At 36.6% G+C, this 23,390-nt stretch overlaps 1 protein-coding gene across 1 annotated transcript in view; it reads right to left on the reverse strand.

Moving 5' to 3' along the window:
- CCDC91 (coiled-coil domain containing 91) overlaps positions 1-23,390 on the reverse strand; it is a 158,787-nt gene that overhangs the window by 57,353 nt on the left and 78,044 nt on the right. Inside the window, exons 8-11 of the mRNA XM_074155405.1 lie at positions 20,792-20,899; positions 2,249-2,341; positions 1,987-2,055; positions 51-227 (exon numbers count right to left, since the gene is read on the reverse strand). Coding sequence (XP_074011506.1) covers positions 51-227; positions 1,987-2,055; positions 2,249-2,341; positions 20,792-20,899 — 447 coding nt within the window. The remainder of the gene's footprint in view (positions 1-50; positions 228-1,986; positions 2,056-2,248; positions 2,342-20,791; positions 20,900-23,390) is intronic.

Raw genomic sequence — 23,390 nt, forward strand, 5'->3', positions numbered from 1 at the left:
AAAAAATAAAATACACAAAGTAGGTCCATGGAATGGTAAGATATACTAACTTGATTATGCTTTCTTTGCTCTTGCATGGCTTCCTCAACAGCCTGGGCAATCTTCTCTTTATGTCTGTCACGTTCTGCTTCCCACATTTTTCTTTCTTCTGCATGAATCTTCTCCATATTTCTCCTTTCCTCCTCTACTGCTTTCAGAACAGCCTCCCGCACTACTTCTTTTTCAACCTTTGAAACAAATCAAGCACAAATAAATGATTAATATACCTAACATGGGTGCCTAACTGATACATATTGCTTCCTCTAACGAGATCTATGAGCTAACAAGATACAGGATATGAATATTTTCACTTCTGAACTACGTGCTTAAATTTATCTTAAGGTGCAACCAAGCAGGTATTACCACTGGACAATGACTTTGTAGTTACAGAAAGAAAAAGAAAGTTACAAGCAAGGATCAAGTGTTTTCAGTAGGTGGGAATTTATCATAACTAATTTGCTTAAAGCCAGCACAAAAAACATGCAGCAGAAGCCATGTAAGAGTGGGTAGAACATGGGCCTCCCTGCATTGCTTGATATTCCCATATATGAGATATTCCTGCCCTTACCCACAGATATCTAAAGTCCAAAAACAGTCTGAGCGTTTTCTGTGGCAAAGCAGCCAACACATACTTAAAACAAATGCGTCTTCCCTCTCAAAGCTCCTTAGCTATGCATTCTACAAGAAGGACTGTTTAATCTTTTTTTTTTTCCAAATGTTTATATTCAACCATTACATGAAATCACCAGAAGACACACACTGAATTTGAGGTAACAAGGACAGCTCTACACATGCTGAGCCACGTAAATATATTTATCAGCAAGACAATCATTGCATAATATCTACAAATAAATAATGGCAGGCTGAAGTTCAAAATAAAGAAACATGGACACACCCCTCCACCCCCACCTCCCAATTTCACTAAGCACACAAGTGATTCCAATGCCCTTTAATGGTGATTATGGAACTGGTCAATTGAAGGTATAAATGGCAAAAAACCACCAGGTTCCTCAAATAACTACACTTATAAATAAAGCTGGTTCTTCCAATTCATTGGGACATGGGTTTTTTTAGTTGGACATTTATAAAATATAATAACAATATAAGTTAAAAAAATGCCCTATTAAATTATTTTATTATATACACATTTTCCCCTAGATATCGACCATGTAACAGATGTCTTCTTGTGTTACTGAACGATATTCAGAGACATGCTCTGACTATCATGTACTACATATGAAGATAGATAGAAAATGATAATATAGCCTAACCAACCGTGCTAAGTAACATACATCACTACTTTTCCCAGATCATTATATGCAACTGAAATTTTGTACTAGATCCTACATCACTATTAGAAATGAAAGATAGCTTAACATTTACAAAATTACTGTCCTAACCCCAATGCACTTAATAATGAAATAGGCCAAAGAAATCACCTTTAAAAAAATAAATACAAACTTTTAGTCAAACATCACTCATATGAAATAATTGGAAACCTGTTCAAAAGTCCAAATTTTTATACAATTTATAAAATAGTTCTGTCTTCACTGAAAATGACCATATATAACAAAAATCAAATAAGACGCAATGCTGTCTTATTAAGATCTTCAGTTGACCCAGCTACCTATCTCTTCAAATCAAGATGCATTGATGTCGTTAACTGAAAGTCCACGAAACCAGATATTTAGGTAACACCAACAACTGAACTGCAATGTTGTTTTTATGAACTAATTCAGAGGCTATCTCAGATAGAAGTTGCATAGACTATCTGTATTAAGGCATAGGATATAGCAGACACGTTCACGAGCTACCTTCTTTTAAACACAGAGGAAAACATACAATTTGACCGATTTAGTTCTGAAAAAAGAATGAGGTGCTGAACTTGGCATTTGTAATGACACACGTAGAATCCACATTGCACGTCTACTACTTAACAAGAGATACCTTTGCAGCAGCTGCCACAGCCTCCTTACTTCTTTGTCTTTCTTCATCCAAACATTTGTCAAGCACTTCCTGTAAATGATATGAAAAATGAAACTCCGATACACGATCAAGGAGTGCCTAAAAACCATTTCAAACAGTCAAAGCGCTTGAGAAAACTTCCTCTTCCTGTCCACGATTGTGACAGGATCATTCCCAATCAGCTCCATGGTGAAGATCAGACCCCCGTCTTTCTTTTTTTGTTTTATATAAATAAAAGCAATACCTTGTGGTTTTTTGACTGCTGCATCAAAGCTTCCTCTATTTTTTCTGATAACACTTCCTTCTCTGCTTCCAAAATGTTGAGAAGTCGCTGATGCTGTTGAGAGAAAACATCCATATTGCTGTAACCAGAGTCTGCCAGTAAAACAGACAAAAAGAACTCATCCAGGACACTTAGGTTTGTCAGTTGCTTACAAAATGACTTAAAATGTAGATTCAGTTAAATGACACACACAGGACTCCTTTAATTGATTTCAGACATGAAAAAAAAAAAAAAAAAAATTACACTAATAAGAAATGTTTAGCTTCCTGACTATCTAATATTTATTCTGAGTCTGAAGAGTATTAGGAAAGAAGTTTGAAAAAAAATCATCACCATATAAAAGCAACACTTAGAAAATTTATAAAGATGGTCTAAGTAACACCACAATTTAAACACTTCATTTAACCATCTGCAGAATTTAAATTATACTTGTAGTACCCCTGAGCTATATATATAGAGGGCAGAAAACAAATGTATTTTTTTCAACCATTTGTGACACCATGAACTTTGAAAGCCGGGAAATGACAACAAAAGAGAATGTTGCTTTCTTCTCATTTTCTTGTAATCCAAAACATTTTCTCAGGGAGAAAATGTACACTGAAATAAAGTGACCAAGTTAGTCTATATGTAGATGTAAACTCCATCGCTGTTCTTAATCACAACCCATCTATCTGTTTTCCACTAAACCAAGTAAAGCATTTGAAAGACGTGGGGTTTGTCTGTAAGAGCTAAGCTGTTTTCCAAAACTGAAAATTATTACAGGAAGTTATTGATGTTGGGTATTTGTCATGAGATAATTGCTAGCAAAGCAGTACACTTTTTAACATGTTATTTAAGAGATGATATATTGTAACCCTAAAGTATAGTATCAATACCTAATAATATTTTACAAGATGACCAAAAGAAAAGTATAACAGTATAGTTTTGTATTAATAAAAGTGTTTATAATGAACATAAAATTTTTACACAAACACTTATGCTGGCAAATACCCCTTTTCACCAGCATTTCTAAGAAACAGTCATCTGTTACATGAATTTTATTAGGTTTTAAATATAAGTGTCTCTAATGGCAGCTAGAAATACATTACCAAATTGCAATACTATGTTCTGAAAAACATTTTTTCATTTGAAGAATAGAATAGAAAACTTCTAGACTGCTTTATAAAATAAAACACCTATCTGCCTTTCCAGGATAAACATGTAAAGAGGCATTTCCTTGTGAATTTACTTAAAATAGGTCTGAATGGAGCAGACATATTCTAATGGAAAACACCTGTGGAAGGAGTGGTGAAATTCACATCATGGTTATACTTAATGATGTGTAACTAACTTTTCTTGTGGACTCGGTGTTTTCAGAAGTTAGCTTTAACTATCAGGGCACTTATAGAAATTATTTTTTCCCCAGTAACTCAAGGGTGAAACAATAAATGGATTTTATTAGTTAAATAATCTCCATGACTCTTCACTTCACTGACTGCACAGACTACAAATCTGTTATTTCACTTTCATTTGAAAGCATGACACAATAGAAGACAAACATATGCAAATATTTTACAGGACGTATACCACAAATCAAAGTTTACTAATGTCAGTTAGAATTCTGTCTAAAACTTTATTTGCTTCAGCCAAGAATCAGCAAGAGACCTTCTAAAGAGAGCTCAGTAGAGAAAATAACCTCTATTTTTACAGCACCTCCAATAGAATGGCAATCAACTTGTTCAGCACGATTAAAATTTCTAATTTAAGACTTGCAGGCTTTTAATTCCAGTTTGACTCTGACCATTAGATTTCTAGGTTAGATATGAAGACTGCGTATACATATTTCAAGTTGCCCTAACAGGCCAGCTACAAGACGCATTTTACAACATTCTCAACGGGACTACAATTTTCAGCCTTTAAACTCCAGGGAAGTTTTAGACATTTGATTTTACATATATACATACATATAAGATGACATTCAAGCCCATCCTGGAAGTCCTGAAACAATGCAGACACATAGAACATGTGTACGTGGCCGGTGGAGACAACTAATGCCTGTTCTCCCTGTAGATAAAATACTTTCATGACTATAGCTTTCTGCATGACCCAAACTTCACTACACAGCAGTTTGCTTTTCATAAATCTGTGGCAGACCTAGAATCCTGGAAAATACAGATATTGGGACCAAAACACTTTTATCATATGGAAACCTGAAAAGTTCTGATTTTTAATACAGTTCTGAAGCAAAAAAATATACCTCCTTCACTGCAAAGAAGAGTACACAACCAAATCCAGAGATCAGCTCTTTCTACAAAAGACCACCAGGACAAATAAGTTCCATGGAGATACAGCATACCAAAAAAAAAATGGAAATATAGACAGCAGTATAAAATAAATTAGTTTGCTTTTTCTGGAAGCAAAAAGGGAAATCTTTAATATACAATATAGTGCTTCCGCTTACCACTTTAACTACAAAAAAAGTTGCCTAATAAATAAGCAATTACCATAAAAATGAAGGTTGCTGTGACTGCCATTTGCAGTACGTTTACTTTAATTGAGCTTAGGATCTCCTGTTTCCTTGCTAGATTAGAAAAATCTATATGGTATTACATGTTGAGTTTTATGGAAATCACACGAATTCAGTAAGAACTGTATTGAGAGTTGTATCTGTGTATACAAACACACTAGTTCCTATTTTTCAAGATACTAGAGGTTAACTATTTGGAAGCACATTTAGAATGCTTTCAAAATAAAAGCTAGTCGCTTCTGGAATATTTCAATGCAATTTGTTTTACATTGCATAGCATCCCCATTTCTCACGGAAATGTAAAATTTATAATTTCAAGACTGTAAGCCCCTTGTGAACAGCTTGGCATGTCCTTTCCTATTATAATGTAAATGTTTATTCATGTGGAATAATCCTTCCATAAATGGTTACCTTCATATCTGAACTTCCAAAAGTTCATATATCATCACAAATGTTGCAACAGCTGTCCATACAACCCAGTAAAGCAAATTCTCTTGTACTAGTCCTAGAGAAATAACTTGGACAACTGTTTATTTGGCTTCAGAATTTATATTTGGCAAAATAGTTTTCTTTTTCAGAGAGAAACATACCTTAAACTATTAAATTACATAAATTATATGAAAAGAAATAAGTAACTGAAAATAGACAAAGCAGAATAAGTTATTGCGTGAACTGCTACTCCCTGAAAAGCTCCTGAGTCCAGAAAGACCGTATCGCATAGTTAGCATAGATACAGCAAAAAGGATGAAAGCTTCCATTATGCATGCAATTAATAAGCAATTTAACTACTTATCAAGAACTTTATTTTTGTTCCAAAGTACTGTGCCCCACAGTAGTATTAGCCCTCATATGTAGCCATGGAATCTCCTTGAAAGCTGTGCTTATTAAATGGTGTAAGGAGAGCTCAGTGGTATTATTAATGTATTTTATAGAAAAGGATGCACCACCTTGTCATCTGAGTTCCTTTTTACAGAAACACAGGTCTTTCAAAGGCATACTCAGGTATTTAGGTTATGCATAACACATGAGCAGAAAACGTGAGAAGTTATGGATAGTAAAGGTTTCTGTGCATTCCCCATTCTGACAGTGATCGAGGAAATTTTAGCTATTACTGTATAATGACAGCTTTCTGACAGATTTTCAAAAAAAGCTGTAACGCTAAGGAAATGATTAATGAATGTATGAATAGATTTCCAAACTGTTAGTTTAAATGACAGCAAGCTATTTTAACCCCTCTGGAACTAGTCTTTAAATTGGGGCAACTAGCTTTGTACTTCAGATGTAAAAATAATCCATATACCTTCTAAGTGGAAGTTATTATGTAAAAGAATTAGGTACATTAATTTTCTAGACATGACTTTGGACTCTGGTACTAAATGGCCACGATGAACTTTATAATACAGTCAGTGCTTCCTCAGTTGGTCCTTCAGACGAAGTTATAACCTTCACTCCCTTTAATAACATAAAAACATATAGAAGGTGACGTCTTCATTTCAGCACTTACACATTTGAGAGCTTTCAAGCGCTCGTGCGTTTTTAGCTAACAGGAAATAAACAGGATGTTTTAGGTTTGTTTACTTGGTCTGTAGATTTTTGTTCAACTGCAGTAAAGGTCTCTCAACAATACATTGCTGAATTAAAGATCATATATGCTGAAATAAATGCCTACAGCTAAGCAAAATTATTTCATAACCCCCTCACCTTCTCAGCAAGAATAAAAACTGTAGAAAGGATGAAAATTGAATGAATCTCATTCAGCATTTCCAGTTTCCACGGGCAAGAATTATGAACATGTTCCTCTCTCTGTTAGATGGTATTAAAGGAATAAAGGAAGAGCATTCCGACTTAAGGCATCACTCTGAGCTATCTATACAATGAGTTTTTATTCCAAAGCATTGTAGAGGCCACTTTTTCTTAGGCTTTTCTGGACGTCAAAGTTGGAGACCACCTGGCAACTGTACCTGTCAAGAGGGTATTGCCCATGCTTCAAAACGGAAACCTAAAAAAACCTTCAAGAAAGAGTGATCAGCCTCCTGTAAGTAGGCTAATGAGTTCATCAGACCAAACAGTCCTGTGAAAAATAATCAAGTCTATTCCACTTTTCCTGTAAAAGTTATGATGGACACCTACTTATGAAGCCTTACATTTGGAAAAAAGCACCTAACCTGTGCAAACCGTAAGACAGAGTCCATGAAGGTTTTAAATGGAAGTTGAAGTGAAGGTTTCCTTTATTAATCAACAATCCACACAACAGGTAAGAAAATTCTAAACATGTTGGAGCTTTGAATCTGTTATTACACAATACACCTTACTGACTCTATGGACTAAAATACAAAAATGGAAATTGATGAAAAGTTATGACTACAGATAATCTTAAAAAAAAAAAAAACCCACAAACAAAACCCAACAAAAAATATCCTGAACTGGAAATATGGTGGGATGGATCAGTGTGAGGCCAAAATAAATCTCAGCGAATTTTCCGCTTTAGTGCAACAAAAAAGTTTTCAGACAGTGTAAGTTTGCTAGGCTGCACATTCACGTTGTGCATGTTATATATAAGGCGCAGTAGAGAGAACACTATGGAGAGATACTCAGATCTAAAACCTTTAGCTTAGAGGTACAAAAAAGAGTATAGCTCTTTATTGCATCACTGTCTCTGAACTAATTTCCACAGCCCAGCACCCCTATCTAGCCCTCTTTCTGACAAATCTATAATTTGCTTCCTATTATTCCTTAGACAGGGTAAGACTGCAAAATTCTGATGTGTAAAAATTCTGAAGAGCAAATTGTAGTGGGACACGATGGCCCAGTGAGACACAACAGAGTGTTTTCCAATAAAATTAAAAACCAAAACTTTTTAGAAAAGTGGTATTCCAAAGTGGAGAGAAATACTAGTATTTTTACCCTACTCTCTGGAAAGTAGTAAGAGAGGGTCAAGTAGAATCTTCTGAAAATCAACTTAAAACAAAAGGCATTCAAAAATAGGTTATAATGTTTTCCTCCCTGCAAGTTCTCTAGGCAATGGTTCCAAATGAAAATCGTTTGATGTAGATTCAAATATAAATACAGAGGTTCTGTGGTTTTTCTTGATTCCTGTAAAAAAGAAATCAAAAAAATCTTTCTTTTTTTCCTGGAATGTGAGTCACAGAAGACATTGTAAACAGATTTAATCACAATAGCAACTAGTCAGTCCTTTTTGTTATTTTTATATATATTAAATTTATTTCTGAGGAATCATGACATTTTTCTTTCAGGTAAGCATCTTTTGAAGGATTCCATAGTATATATTATAATAATTCACAGAGTGAATGAACTAATGCAGGATATGAGCTATTTTACAGCTAAAACACTGTATTACAGCTATTAATAAATAATTCTAATTTAGTACAGTTACAATTCCTTGCATATTCCTATTAATCCTAAACTGCAAATTTAAAGAAAAACAGAAAATAGGGTGTCTTGCATGAACTGAAATGCTTTTTAAAAATATATTGTTTCTTCCTGGGGCCTGCACTGTTTCATTTAAAAGGAAAGAAGTAGAGGATTTCATCCACAACTGAAGATGCAATTCTTTTGCTATAACTAATAGGCATGCAATTTATGTTTCTGCAGATTAGTTCCTTCACAATACTGAGTAAATCGTCATGCACGGATCCCCAAATTCAGTATGAATAAATTAATTTTGTTAGGTGCCATTCATTCATAGTTTACGTAAAAGCAGTCGGTTAGATAATCATTCAGAAACAAAACAGCAAACATCACAGAACAACCAAAGTTAATGTGAGTGTCCTAAAACTGAACAGAAAAAAAAGCCTGCATTAGTTGTACTATCACTGCAACAAAATAATGATATTTCACACTTTCACAGATCTTTCCGCTGAGGAAGCAATTTTTACACACTAATGAAATTACACTTGGAACCTTCTTTTAATAGCATCGTTCCGAAAAACGGTATGTTAAGACATACGTATGTCTAATTCACCTTCAGTGAATGACCAATTTTTCTTACAATAAAAAACTACTGAATTTTTTAATCTTATGAAACTGCACTGTAGTTAGTAGTTTAACGGAAAAAACACAGGCATAATAAGACTTTATCTCTTATCCCCAATGTAAATATTTAATTTTTTTTTGTACCTTCATTACATATGGACATAGAACAATCCCCATCCCTTGAGATTTGGAAAAAAATTACCTTCAGAAACACTTAGCAAATGTTTCCGTACTTCATTCATCAGCGGGACTAATAAAACACTGGGCTGGACTTTTTAAGAATTCACCCATTCAAATTTGTCGATCTATTTTAACAAGAAAACTTCTTAATCCACGAGGGTCTACTTTTATTTCTGTCTCTCATGAAGGAATCTAACAGTAGGAAGAAATAACACAGGTCGTGGGAAACATTATCTCTATGAGGGAGATGACATAACAAAGATACGGAGTTATGGCATCGTGATTTTGTAAAGTTATCAAAATATGTCCATTTCTACATCCTATTCTAAATATTATTCTGAGGAAAAAGGCAACCTTGTTAAAACACTAATAATAGTCTTCTGTTCCTGTAGAAAGGCTAGCTATGTTTAACAGCATATTCTTTTATACTGCACCTTTTCTTCACCACCGCTAAACTATGCTCAAGTCAAATGACAAGATCTGGTAGTCATAACTGGTTTCCTACACTGTCCTCACTATCTGTGGCATCTGACTGTTTGGCAGCGCAAGGTGGAAAATCTGTCTGAAGAATTCCAACATCTGTTACATATTTCCACTTCCTCAAATTATAACTTATTACTGCATGGTTGAACTGTATCTTTTTGCCAGTTTGAGGTCCAAGTGGCTAACAAAGCAGGAAAACTTTTCTAAGAGAAAGCTCAGGAATCAGCAGAACTTTATTAAAGCAGAAAAGTTAAAACAATGAAAATACAAAGCAAAATTATAATAGTGGTGATAAAATAACTAAGCCTACAGTTCTCCTCAGGGTTCCACTTAGCAGTATACAGACAGTATGTAAACTGTATACTTTGAGGCACATCAGAGGCAGAAATTAAGCCTAAAACATTCTCCTGGATACGTGCTTTATTGTTTATAAATAAAGTAAGAAGCTATACAAATAATGAAAATACGCTTCTCAGAAGCGTACATAGTAATAGAGGCTATGAAAAGAACCCACAAACTTTGAGGTCCTAAGGATACAGAGATAAGGAACTTCAGTAAAAATATGAAGAAAAAAGGAAGCATTGATTAGCCCTTCTGTTTTTGTTATCTAATTCATTTCACAGTCTGTATGAGTTCTCACAGAATTGCTCCATCTATCAGGAAAAATAAAAGGAAATTAACTCCTAAAATATGAGCAATATAAACAGCAAAATATTCAGTAACAGAAGATAGCAAAACTGAAGGAAAAAAATTAATTTTCTGTTGAAAAGCTAACAAAAATAATTGAGGAGAAAAGTCATATTATATTACTTAGTTGTTCAGTATTGACAAGAATTGACAATATAAATTCATAACAAGTAATTAAGATTTTAAAGAAACTTGTTATACAAGCAAAGGCAGAAAACAAAAATCACACTAAAGAACTACTTTCACGTTTAACTTGACAAATTCAAGGACGCAAATGCAATTTCCAAATAAGATTTTTAGTTGAGACTCTGAAAGCATCCTGGCCGAATTCACAGTTCAAAGGGACTGCAAAATCATCCTCTAACTAGCTTGTGCTAGTGGGCAGATTGAACTGAAATGAGAAGACTCTGGGTAAGGATTTATAGTTATTCAAAAAAAAAGATATGCGTTTTTGGATCTTAGCAATGTAACTTCTACTTTGGGAGGTAAATACTAAGTGAAACTGGATACAAAGTCAACACATACAAAACCAAAATGCGGAGTGAGGATAAATCAAACTTTTTTCAGGATTTCAGGAAAAAAAAATCCACCCCAACCAAACAAAAAAAGCAAGCTTTCTCAGCACAGGAATAGCCGATTCTTGATCTTTTCACTCTAATTGTTTCTACATGTGCAGAAATCATGGAGGTATTATGAATTTAGGAATAAACAACTCCAATTGACAACAAGATTCTAATAAATACTGTTTTTTCCCCTTTACATAATCAGGAACTACCAGAGAATAAAGAAGTTCTGAGAAAGTCTAACTTGGCTTTTGGCAGAAGAACAGCAGGTCTGAAACGCCACATCTAGATGAAGTATGTTTAAAGATTGGAGGTTAGGTGCAAAGTGAATTAGATGAAAACATAACGGGAATGACTGATAGGAAGCACTTAATTTTGGAGGGAATGAATAAATAATCATTCCTACAGCAGCAAAATGCAAGATTTCTGAGAACTGAGAGGAAATGCCAAAAAAAAGGAGACACAATAGAATTTCCAAACCTATCATAGTTGGAATTAATGAATCAGAAAGGTTAGGTCCACTGCATTCTTCATTTTTTCAGTATGCAAGTCTTCAGGATTATTGAAGTACCTGCTACTCTCACTGCAAAAATTGGCTTATGTCTCCTAAAATGTAAATATTCAAAATTTTCTTAAGAAACTAGGTTGCATATGCTCCCTTCCAGAGCAGGCATTAAATAGATCTCACAATTACTATCATTAGATGGGAAAAATACAGAATGTCTTTGGTTTACAAGAGGGGACAAATTAAAAAATCCAAGTTAATAAAATATGTTATTATGTAAACATGCTGCAAACTATGAGTAGATATAAAAATAAGATTTGAAATAATAGAAGATTATACTTCCTGACTGTGGAACAAAGTTGCTGAATGAAATGAACATTTTCTCTGACAAACAAACAATCACTTGCTATACAAGACAAGTACTTTATACATTTGACATTGTAGGAATTGTTGGGGGACTTACTGGTACTCTTCACACAAGGCTATGCAAAACACATCAAAACCCATCATCCAAATACTGGAGAAGGTAAGGTATCTATCAAATTCCAGCAGCTCATTACTGTTGTCACCCCAGTTTTCTGCTTGTCCACAAGCAGTTCTTGGAAGCATGATACACTTCAAAAAACGGAGTTCTAGCAAACGGAACTTCTATTCTGACTGAGCTTTCAGCAACCTGTTTTCAAATTGAAGCTGAACCGGTACTTTTCTGAGCATTCTTTAAAAAAGGCACAAGATTTCATGCATCATCCAACAGATTTTGAACTACTATTTATCATATGAATGACAGCCAAGATCATGATAAAGTAGAGTGGAAAAAGAACTAAGGACATGGGGCTAACTCTACGTATCTTAAATGTTGTTACATCTAAAAATGCAAGATTTGTTTCATAGCTTCACATAAAATCATAATGAAAAATATTAATATGCCAAAGTGCAGATGAAGCATTTAACTGAGTTCTTTCCTTTTTGTGTGGCACTTCCAGTTCTGTTCTCTCTCAGCAATTATACAAGCAGCTCCTTTGGCTTCCTAGAACTATGGAAAAAAAAAATCAGCATAATATACTCTATACAAAGGAAAACTGCAGGCTGTACCTCCTTATGGCACATCCTCAAGGGTTCACTAAGTAGAAGAAAGGAAGTCCAGCCCAGGAAAGGAATATGCATGCAATTGAACTACAAGGAATAGACTTCTATTCCTTGTCTTTATTCTTCTTTTACATGAATCAAAATGGAAAATACGCAGACTAACATAATTAAGGACCACAGTAACACATATCCCCTTTAACTACATGCAAGCATGAAAACAGTACACAAAATGTCCAGTTGTATCTCTCTGATTGATGCTGTTTCCTCAGGAAGACATACAGAAAAAGAGGAATATTGTCAAGTCATAATTTAGAGATGGAAATGCGTGATCTGAGCCTCACTTCACATATACTTCAATCCCTCCCTGTCCAATAACGCATGTTTCACACTGTTTAGAAGACAGTAAGGAAGGAGACCATCAAGCTAAGGAAAGAGAAGTGCAATATAAATAAATAGAGGGGAAATGATTTCTCAGAAACAAGAGGTGACTTGCTGCAGGTATTTAAAATTTTATTTTACCCTAATACACAGATCATTGACTGTTTTAAAAAGAATATAAAAATGAACCTCAATATAGTCTACATTTATAACACCATCCATTTTGATGGAATAGTGAGAGAAATTTCTCATACATGATAATTTCTAGGGCTTCCAGTGAAAACATGTAATTCCTTTTACATTATCAGGGTCATGGTCTAGCAACCTTAATGAGAAAATTCCGTCGAATAACCTAGTCATACATAGGAAATACTTTTAAATAATAGATGCTTACTTACTCCATCTTTTTTATGGTGCCTTTTACGGTCCGTGCTTTTTAAAGTTGCTCAGTCTCTATGTCTTCTCTATGTTCAGAAGAAAAGCTTACTTTCATGTTTCAAAAGACTACTTCTATTCAAACGGTGGAAAACAGGGAAAGCTGAAAGACACTCTATCCCACATATTCAAGTATGGAACAGCAGAATATTACCAGGGATACCTGACCTCTGTTAGCTGCATCCAGCATCCAACCCAAGCAACTGCTTAGTGAAGAAGTCTCAGCAATGAAACTATATTTTTCCATAAGTATGACATATATTGAATGAATTTAAATTATATATATATAAAAAAATTGCTGCTCTTTCCTGCTAAAAACTGTGTCGTGGTTTCGGCCAAATTTACCAAAACCGGACCGACAGATGGCCCTTCCCTTCCCCGTCTCCCTCCCCCAAAAGAAAAAGGAGAGATGAGAGAAAGAGATAAGGAGATTCAGAAGTTTAGAATGAACTAAACTACGTTAATGAAGAATTAATATTAAAATAAAAATAAAGAAGAAAATAATGAAATAGATACAATATGTACAAAACCGTATCGAGCTCCCAGGATGACAGTCACGTCACCGGCAGGCACTGGGGAAGTCCCAGACTGGACTCAGCGACGGATGGGAACTGGGTTCCAGCTCTGGAGTCAGGAACACATGGATCGGGATCAAAGGCAGATGAACAGACAGAGTCCTCTCTGGACGTCGGCCATCGCAGGAAGGGGCTGACCCTTTGATCCCTCAGCTTTTATACTGAGCGTGGGGCAGATGGGATGGAATACCCCAGTTGGTCAGGTTTGGGTCACCTCTCCTGTACACTCCTCTCCACTGATGTGACCCCTCTATGTTTTTTCCGTTTCCGACCCTCTAAGGGGGCAAATAACGAAATTGGCTGCCCTTGGTTGTTATAGCAATAAGGATAAGCAAGGGCCTCTCTGCACACCATCCCTTGGCATGGAGCACAAACATTGGGCTGATCGTTCTGAGAACGAGCAGTTTTCCCCACAATATGCCGTTAATTTCTGAGAGTTAGAGGAGGCCTAGCTAGGATGTAAAGTTACAGAACAGAAAATTGGTTCGGTTTTACTTCAAACTGGGACACATAGCCTGTAGACCTTTTCCATGCCTCATTTGTCATAAAAGATTGCCAGCACTTACTAGAAGAGAGAACTATGATCTAAATTTGCCAATAATCTCACTGAGAGATACATTTGACTGTCAGATGTCTGGTTTGGTTTTCGGTTTTGTTTGGAGTTTGTTTCTAATATTTATAATGAAGATACATATTGTTCTACCCCATGTGGCATCTCACTTCTAGCACTGACCAATACCTGACTATACCGAAGCACTTTTACTAACCTGCTCTTGTTATATGTTCCTTCATTTTCTGAGCATTAAAAATTTCCATTCAAAAATTTGTTAATCATGTTTTTCAATATGATGTCAGTCTAACCTCAATACCAGGGAAGGTCATGGAGCAGGTCATCTTGAGTGCCATCAAAACCCACATAATGGGCAACCAGGGGATCAGGCCTAGTCAGCATGGGTTTACAGAAGGCAGGTCCTGCCAGACGAACCTGATCTCCTTCTATGACAAGATAACCAGATTACTGGACGAGGGAAAGGCTGTTGATATTGGACTTTCGAAAAGCATTCGATACTGTCCCCCATACAATTCTCGTGGAAAAACTGGCTTCACATGGCCTGGATGAGCATACGATCCGCTGGGTCAAGCAATGGCTGACTGGAAGGTCCCAAAGAGTGGTGCTCAATGGATTTAAATCCACCTGGCGGCCGGTCACAAGTGGTGTGCCTCAGGGCTCAGTGTTAGGACCATTTCTATTTAACGTCTTTATTGATGATCTCGACAAGGACATAGGGTGTATCATCAGCAAGTTCACAGATGACACCAGGTTAAGCAGGAGTGTTGATTCCCAGGAGGATAGGGAAGCTCTACAGAGAGACCTAGATAGATTGGATCATTGGGCCAAAATCAATGGTATGAGTTTCAACAAGGGCAAGTGCCAGGTTCTGCACTTGGGCCACAATAACCCCAAGCAGCGCTACAGGCTTGGGGAAGTGTGGCTGGAAAGCTGCCTGGAAGAAGGAGACCTGGGGGTTCTAATTGACAAGTGGCTGAATATGAGCCGGCCCAGGTGGCCAAGAAAGCCAACGGCATCCTGGCTTGTATTAGAAATAGTGTGACCAGCAGAAGTAGGGAGGTGATTGTGCCCCTGTACTCAGCACTGGTGAGGCCACACCTCGAGTATTGTGTCCAGTTTTGGGCACCTCAATACAAGAGAGATATCGAGGTGCTGGAGCGAGTGCAGAGGAGGGCAACGAAGCTGGTGAAGGGCCTGGAAAACAAATCATATGAAGAGCGGTTGAAGGAGCTGGGACTGTTTAGTATGAGGAAGTGGAAGCTGAGGGGAGACCTCATCACTCTCTACAACTACTTGAAAGGACACTGTAGAGAGGTTGGTGTTGGTCTCTTTGCACAGGTAACTAATGACAGAACGAGAGGGAATGGCTTCAAGCTCCAACAGGGTAGGTTTAGACTGAACATCAGGAAAGAATTTTTCACAGAAAGAGTGGTCGGGCATTGGAACAGGCTACCCAGGGAGGTGGTTGAGTCACCATCCCTGGATGTGTTTAAGAGCTGTTTAGATGTGGTGTTGGGGGATATGGTATAGGCGAGAACTTTGTAGAGTAGGGTAGATGGTTGGACTCGATGATCCCAGGGGTCTCTTCCAACCTAGATGATTCTATGATTCAATATGTATTTTCATACAGCATGAGCGAAACCACAAGATCAAAGTTGGTGCTTATTTTCAGGAGGCACCATCAAACGTTTGTGTTTCAGAAAAAAGTAAGGATGAAATTTATGATTTTCCAACTTGTAAGAATCACAGAATCACAGAATATTTTTGGTTGGATGGGACCTTTGAGATCATTCAGTCCAACCAACAAAAAAACAAACAAACAAACAAAAAACAATAAAAAAACCCACAAAAAAAAACAAAACAAAAAAACCCCCAAAATGCCAGAACACCAAACACCAAAACCAAACCAAAACAAACGCCCACAACCACACACCACACCCACCCACAAACAGACACAAACCAACAATCTCAGGCACTAGAGCATGCCCTGAAGTGCCACGTCTACACGTTTCTTAAATACCTTCAGGGATGACGACTCCACCACCTCCCTGGGCAGGCTGTTCCAGTGCCTGACCACCCTCTCAGTAAAGTCATTCTTCCTCATATCTAATCTAAACCTCCCCTGCCCCAACTTCAGACCGTTTCCTCTGGTCCTGTCATTATTCCCTTGGGAGAAGAGGCCAACACCCACCTCTCTACACCCTCCTTTCAGGGAGTTGTAGAGGGCAATGAGGTCCCCCCTCAGCCTCCTCTTTTCCAAACTAAACATGCCCAGTTCCCTCAGCCTCTCCTCATATGACTTGTTCTCCAGACCCCTCACCAGCTTGGTGGCTCTCCTCTGGACACTCTCCAGCAGCTCAATGTCCTTCCTGTAGTGAGGGGCCCAGAACTGAACACAGCACTTGAGGTGAGGCCTCACCAGCGCCCAGTACAGAGGCACCATCACTGCCCTACTCCTGCTGGCCACGCTGTTCCTGATACAGGCCAGGATGCCGTTGGCCTTCTTGGCCACCTGGGCACACTGCTGGCTCATGTTAAGCTGGCTGTCCACCAACACCCCCAGGTCCTTTTCTGCTGGGCAGCTTTCCAGCCACTCTTCCCCAAGCCTGTAGCGTTGCCTGGGGTCGTTGTGACCGAAATGCAGGACCCGGCACTTGTTTAATAAGGCACCAGGCCTTATTAAACCTCATCCCATTGGCCTTGGCCCAATGATCCAACCTGTCCAGGTCCCTCTGTAAAGCCTGCCGACCCTCAAGCAGATCAGCACTCCCACCTAGTTTGGTGTCATCTGCAAACTTACTGAGGGTGCACTCAATCCCCTCATCCAGACCATCAATAAAGATCTTAAACAAGACTGGCGCCAAAACTGAGCCTTGAGGGACACCACTGGTGACCGGCCGCCAACTGGATTTCACCCCATTAATTACAACTCTCTGGGCACGGCCATCCAGCCAGTTTTTTACCCAGTGAAGAGTACACTTGTCTATGCCATGATTTGCAAGCTTCTCTAGGAGAACACTGTGGCGGACGGTGTCAAAGGCCTTACCAAAGTCCAGGTAGACAACGTCCACAGCCTTCCCCACATCGAGAAGGCGGGTCACATAGTCACAGAAAGAGATCAAGTTGGTTAAGCAGAAAACTGACATGTTTTCCAATTACATTTTCTCTGATATTCTCAAATGCTAGAAATGTAGAACTCGCATTGATTTCCTAAATATTCACTATATGACGTGACTGATTCCTAGCATAGAGGAGAAGAGTTCTCATTTTCCTGTTCATTGATGAAGGACACCATGACCCCAGTGCTCCTGAACACATGCCACAAGAATGCCCGGTTTGCTTTTTGAATTGCTGATATGAGAGTTTACTTCCTTGAAAAAAACAGCAGCCCAAGAAATTGTTCCTCAGGAAGCATCCATTACAGTGGTCATAAATTTCTTTGACAGAACTGTTTCTTTCAACACATTCCGGGAAAGGGGGAAGGTGACCCATAAGCTCCAGACCTAGGGGACATCTGAGATTGGCTATTCAAGATAAGCAACATTAATGGACTAAAAAAAGGGTAGATGCAGAAATACCTAGCATCTGCAGGCAATAACTGAATAGTAACTAGCTCATCTCTCAAATGTTTGTTTCAAAAGCAACGGATAGTGATAATGATTAATACAAAGGACGCCTCACTGACAGGCACTGTAGTACGTCAAAGAGTATATTGAACTTCATGCAGATGAAGTTAAACTAGAAGACACACCAGAACTTTCTCACTTTGGGATGGGTGGGGATGGCATCTGCCAGAAGAGCCAGAATAAAAAACATCTCAGAATTTTACTTTGGAAAAGTTTCTGCAATTTTAGCAATGTCCTAAAATGCAGACCTATGGAGTTAGATCTAGAAGAGTACAGTGAAAAGATAGGTGACAGACCTGAAACAAGATACAGAACTGCAGACAATTAGCGTTGATGGGCTGATGGTTCCTTCCTGTAGATGATGATGATGATGATGTTACCTGTAGCTAGCCGACACGCTGCAAAACCTCACGTGGAAAAATCAAAGAGGAATTGCAGAAATTTGTCCATCATGAAATTGAGATGCAACCATAGAACTATGCCTTTCACATCTTCCCTGATCCTGGAAGAGATGGCCTTGCATACTGACCATATCAGCAGTACGGTACCTCTCTAGACAGCCTTTTAACATGCATCTCCATCACAGGAAAAACAGTGATATGCTATGATAAAATACAGCTTCAAAATCAGAAACTTAAATTAACGATAGGTTAAAGAGAAGCAGAGAAAAACAGGCTTTCCTCCTTCTCGAAGAGACGTTTTTGGGATGGAGGGGTACAGGAAAATGGCATTAGGAAAAAGCATGAGGAAGGAGTTATTACAGGAGATAATACTGATTTTGTGGAACTGGAAATAAAACAGCAGAAAATTCAGAAGGAATGGCAAATAAGGAAAAAAAATTATGTGGGTTGACAAAGTTTTATGTAGGCTTAGAAGCCTGAAGGCAAAATACTGCTTGTAAGGCAAGAATATTACAAGGGAACAAAAAAAAAAAAAAAAGCAGCTATATTTTTATACAGAACATACTTGCACTGTGTGATTACTTACGCGTCAAAAAAAATCCTTTACAGTCATATAGATACTCATAACTCTCCATGTAGAGATGGATATGCATATACAATCCCATAACATAGAATATTACTCAACTTGATATATAATAATTAGTAATCATTTCAGTAATATTAATGGTTTGCACAGAACAAAATCATTTGAACAAAAACAAATGTTAAAACAAACACCAAAACATACATTTAAAAGTAACTGTATTCAAAAAGACTAAAATATACTATGCGTTTCTCAGATCTCTTCCAACAAAGATTTATGAGTGAACAAAATTTTCCAGTATAAATCTTATTTCACTAAACCTGGTAGTTCTACCATAAGCACTCATGGTTATCTACTTGATTAGGCTTCAAAATCCTAGTTTTATATTACCATTAAAGGCGGTAAATCTTGATTGGGTTGAATAAGGAATGACTTGGAAGTTTGCGAACAAAATGTAAAACTTTCCTGGGATCCAAAGGGGGTGTTAAATGTAGATATGATGTGAACGGGGCGCTGTTATGTCGTAAGTACTCTGCTGTCCTATGACTAAGAATAGGTCCCTTACGTTGTTGGGCTGAACCTGAACCTCTTGAAAACGTCTTCACATTTCTAGTCCCCACCTTTTGGTTTGCAATGCAAACGTAACAGGTCACGTGAGCAATATTTTTGTAATATTTTCTGTAAGTACACCCTCAAAAAAATCTTCCTATAATGCTTCCAGATTTTACGAGATTCATTCCTTTCTATGATTCAGAAAATGATATCAAGTCAGTAAGCAATATGTTCATTTCAGAAGCGCAAAATATTTTCTTAAAATTAATTTTCACTTGTTTTCTAGAGCTTTATGGTAAGCATTAAATAACTGTAGTTCAGTGCAATAAAATCCTCGCTCATGCTCCTCACGGAAGAGATTTCTCAAAACTATTACACCTTTCCTTCATACTGTTTATAAAGATGCATACATATTTTATACATGTTTGCACTAAGTGTTAATTGATACGATCAGAAGAGTGAAATGGTCACAAAACACTGTTGGAAGTGATGAAATACTTTGAGTGGACTGTTGATGTATTTTGATCTAGTATACCCCAAGAAAATTAAATAAACAATTATCCTTTGTGTTTTTAGCAGATTTGCTGCTAACAGTACTTAAAAGGTAACTGTCAATTGCAATGTAAACAACTTCAGGATGCTATTAGCAAATTAGCTTTTTATCTTTTTAAACTTATATACTACTGTTCATTATTATTTTGATTCAAGAGCCGTATTTAAGTCAAACCAAGATATTTTCAATAACAAACTATGTTTACACTGTTCAGACACTCATCAATAACAGATGTAATTCCAAATACTTATGCAGTGTGCTATTACTCAAGTCACGTTAAATGAGCCAATACAGGCCTATTTATGTGTATATATTTCTGAATATTTTGTAATTCCTCATAGTGAGGTTTGGAGGCTTTTTATGTAAGATTTCTATGAAATAAAATAGATTTGGACAACAGATGTTTGTGTCTACCATCTAAGAAGCGTCAAAAAATTTGGACTGAAAGCTTGAGCATATCCCATACAATCAAATCCTGCATTTAATCCCATAAATTAAAAATAATTGCATGTTTTCTCCGAGACTACAGAAAATGGCAGCTGGTAAAGGAGTAAGTATTAAGCTGCTCAGACTTTTTCTCAGTTCTACACTCTTCTTGAATCTGTTCTAAGCAGGATTAAATGTTATAAAACACCTTTGATTCCAACAAATGAAGAGTCATTATTTATTTTGCATTTTTAAATACTTATGTTTACTGTTATGCTGAGAACACGAGGTGAAAGACTGATTATTTTCTTTGGTGATCGTATATGTTAATACTTTTTCAAACAGAAAAGAGTTGATACTAAGAGAAAATCACGAAGATCTTTGCATGTTCACATCCATACCTGAGCGTTAAGAAGTTCTTCACATTTGTGAGAATGTTTTTCAATTGCTAGTATATACTGTTTTTCAATAGCTGCTTCTTGCTGTTGAACTGTAGATTGTAGCAGTGCCTGCACAAAGAAAGCACAGAATATTCAAGAAAGATATAATCGGGATGTTTGTTGGTAACTGCAGATCTACTAATACTTGTGTATAACCAGCATGTGGAATGCTGTTATAAATTTGGAATGTGCAACTATTAAAGTACCTTTCTATGTAACACTACCTTGTTTTCACTCAGGACTGAAATTTTTTGGATCTCAGATTTCTCATACATAGTCTGCTTAAAAGAGAGCTGCACACAGAAGATAGAGAGGGAGAGTATTTCTGTTAAATATACTCAGTTTAGTGGGACCACACAAGAAGAGAAGCATATGAAAGCTGCTGAAGAAAAAAAAAAAAAAAAAAAAGAAGAAAAAAAAGCCAGACATATTTCCCTGGCTGACAAAACTCCACATCCTCTCGGCACAGTGTAAGATCCCATGGGCCAAGCATGATCTTCACAACCACAAGTCAAGTAAAAGCAGATGGAAATTCTGAGTAATTTAAAACATAAAAGAACGCCCCCCCAGGAAGTTCACACTCAAATGTGAAGCAGTGGAAGTCAAAATACCAAGGCAGCAACAAAAGGATGATAAAATTAGGAACTCTGCATGTGAGCACATATGCATGCACATGAGTGTATTCACATGCACTTGTCTGAACTCTGCAGAATTTCCAGCATCTGAACGCAGAAATAAATAAACAAATAAAAAAAAAACAAATTAGGATATGTGAAAAACCAAATTACCATTTGAGGAATAACACTTAGACTTCCTTAAACAATGATGGTATTTTAACGCAGGATTTACTTAACTCATGCTATGCGAGTCTTTTTCACTAATATTATAAAATATTTATGTCACTTTCCAAATATTCATTGGGTTATTTATACACAATGTAGCAAACTATTTTTAACTAGTAATCAATACAGCGAAGTAGTTGAAATTACTATGTAAGTTAAAACAGACGTTAAGTTTTATAGAAAACAGACCTTTGGCCCAAATGCAGACAAAGAAAAAAAAAAACCCATCTTTTAAATAGTTTTTATTTTAGAGATATATTTACCTCATGGAACATAACACACACATTACATACAATTTTGAATACTTTTTAAAAAACCAAAAATGTATACAGAAAGCCCACCTGATAATTTTTGAACTACCTTTCCAAATATTACACTGATTAGCCTCTTATGCCAAAATCAGCGTTCTTCAGAAATGCTGTAATATGGTAGTAGTTTTCAGCACAGGTTCAGAAAGATTTAAAACATAAAAAATGGTGCTTAACGTATACTTTAATCAAAGTGTAAGCATAGGTTTACTGACGTTTGCAGGGGACTTAGCCAGCCATAAGCTTACCTTCATAAAAGCCAATTTATTTTCAACTAAATTTAGTTCTTCTACTGATATAAACTCAGGCAATCACAAAACCCTAACTCTCAAAGAAGTGTAACTTCTGTATGCGAAATGTTATATGCTAAATCCTACTGTGTATAAACTGGAATTGCCATGTATCACCGGCAAAAATGAAGTCTATACTTTGGGGCATGGGGGTTTTTTCCTAAACTATTGTGACAAGAATTGTTTCATGTAACTGGCACAAAAGAAAAAATCCCTCCAATTCTGATCTTGGGGAAAACAGTACACAGAATGGTCACTGTGTGTACCATTTCTCAGATAGCTTCTTGCTCACACCAAGGGTTGAGTCACTTTATGCACTATGCAAACTTAACTGGTGACTGTTAAATTCTTCTTAAGTATTATAAAGAACTTTCAGTTTTCAAGGAAATAATTATTATTCATTGGATGGCATGTACAGGTTGTTAAATTTTTTAATTCCTTTCCTTATTATAATTTTCTTTAGAAAATACATAAAATTCCACATTAAGAAACAAAAGCCTTCCTTTACAACTGATAAAGATTTAATAGTACCACAGAATTGATTCTGTATTTGACTATTCCACTAGGTGGCCAAGTAAGGAGAGAGAGAAAAATTCCCCTCTGTGGCACAGTACTTCAGCAATAGTTTCCATGTTGTGCCATAAAAAAATTCTCCAGACAAAAATCTTTATTTCCTATGGAGAGATGCAGCAGATTAGCCAGTCAAACAGGCCTTTAAAATACCACATAAATTATTTATGCCAAGGCCTAAATCTTTTCAAGTCACTTAAAAGAAGATGAGATGTCACACAATACCCTGAAATAGCAATAACTCCTTATTATAAATATAAGAATTTCCTTTTCAAGAGGAATCTGAAGATTCTCAGAACCTTATGGTTTTAAGATATGCTTACAATCAAAACAGAATGCTGAGCTCCACTTTATTTTAAATTGTAGAATGCTTTTATTCTCCTGAGAAAAATTTTTATGCTCAGGACTTGTCAATACTGTCAGATAAGGCACTTTTATAAAACAGAAAACCAGAAAGTATACTCTTCTGAAGTATGAACAGAAAAGTGTAATAGATAACTGGCATGACTAGACAAAAGTAGCTTGCTCTTTCAATTAAGACTTAATTATT

The sequence above is a fragment of the Numenius arquata genome, chromosome 1 (genome assembly GCF_964106895.1).
Source record: "Numenius arquata chromosome 1, bNumArq3.hap1.1, whole genome shotgun sequence".
NCBI lineage: Eukaryota > Metazoa > Chordata > Aves > Charadriiformes > Scolopacidae > Numenius > Numenius arquata.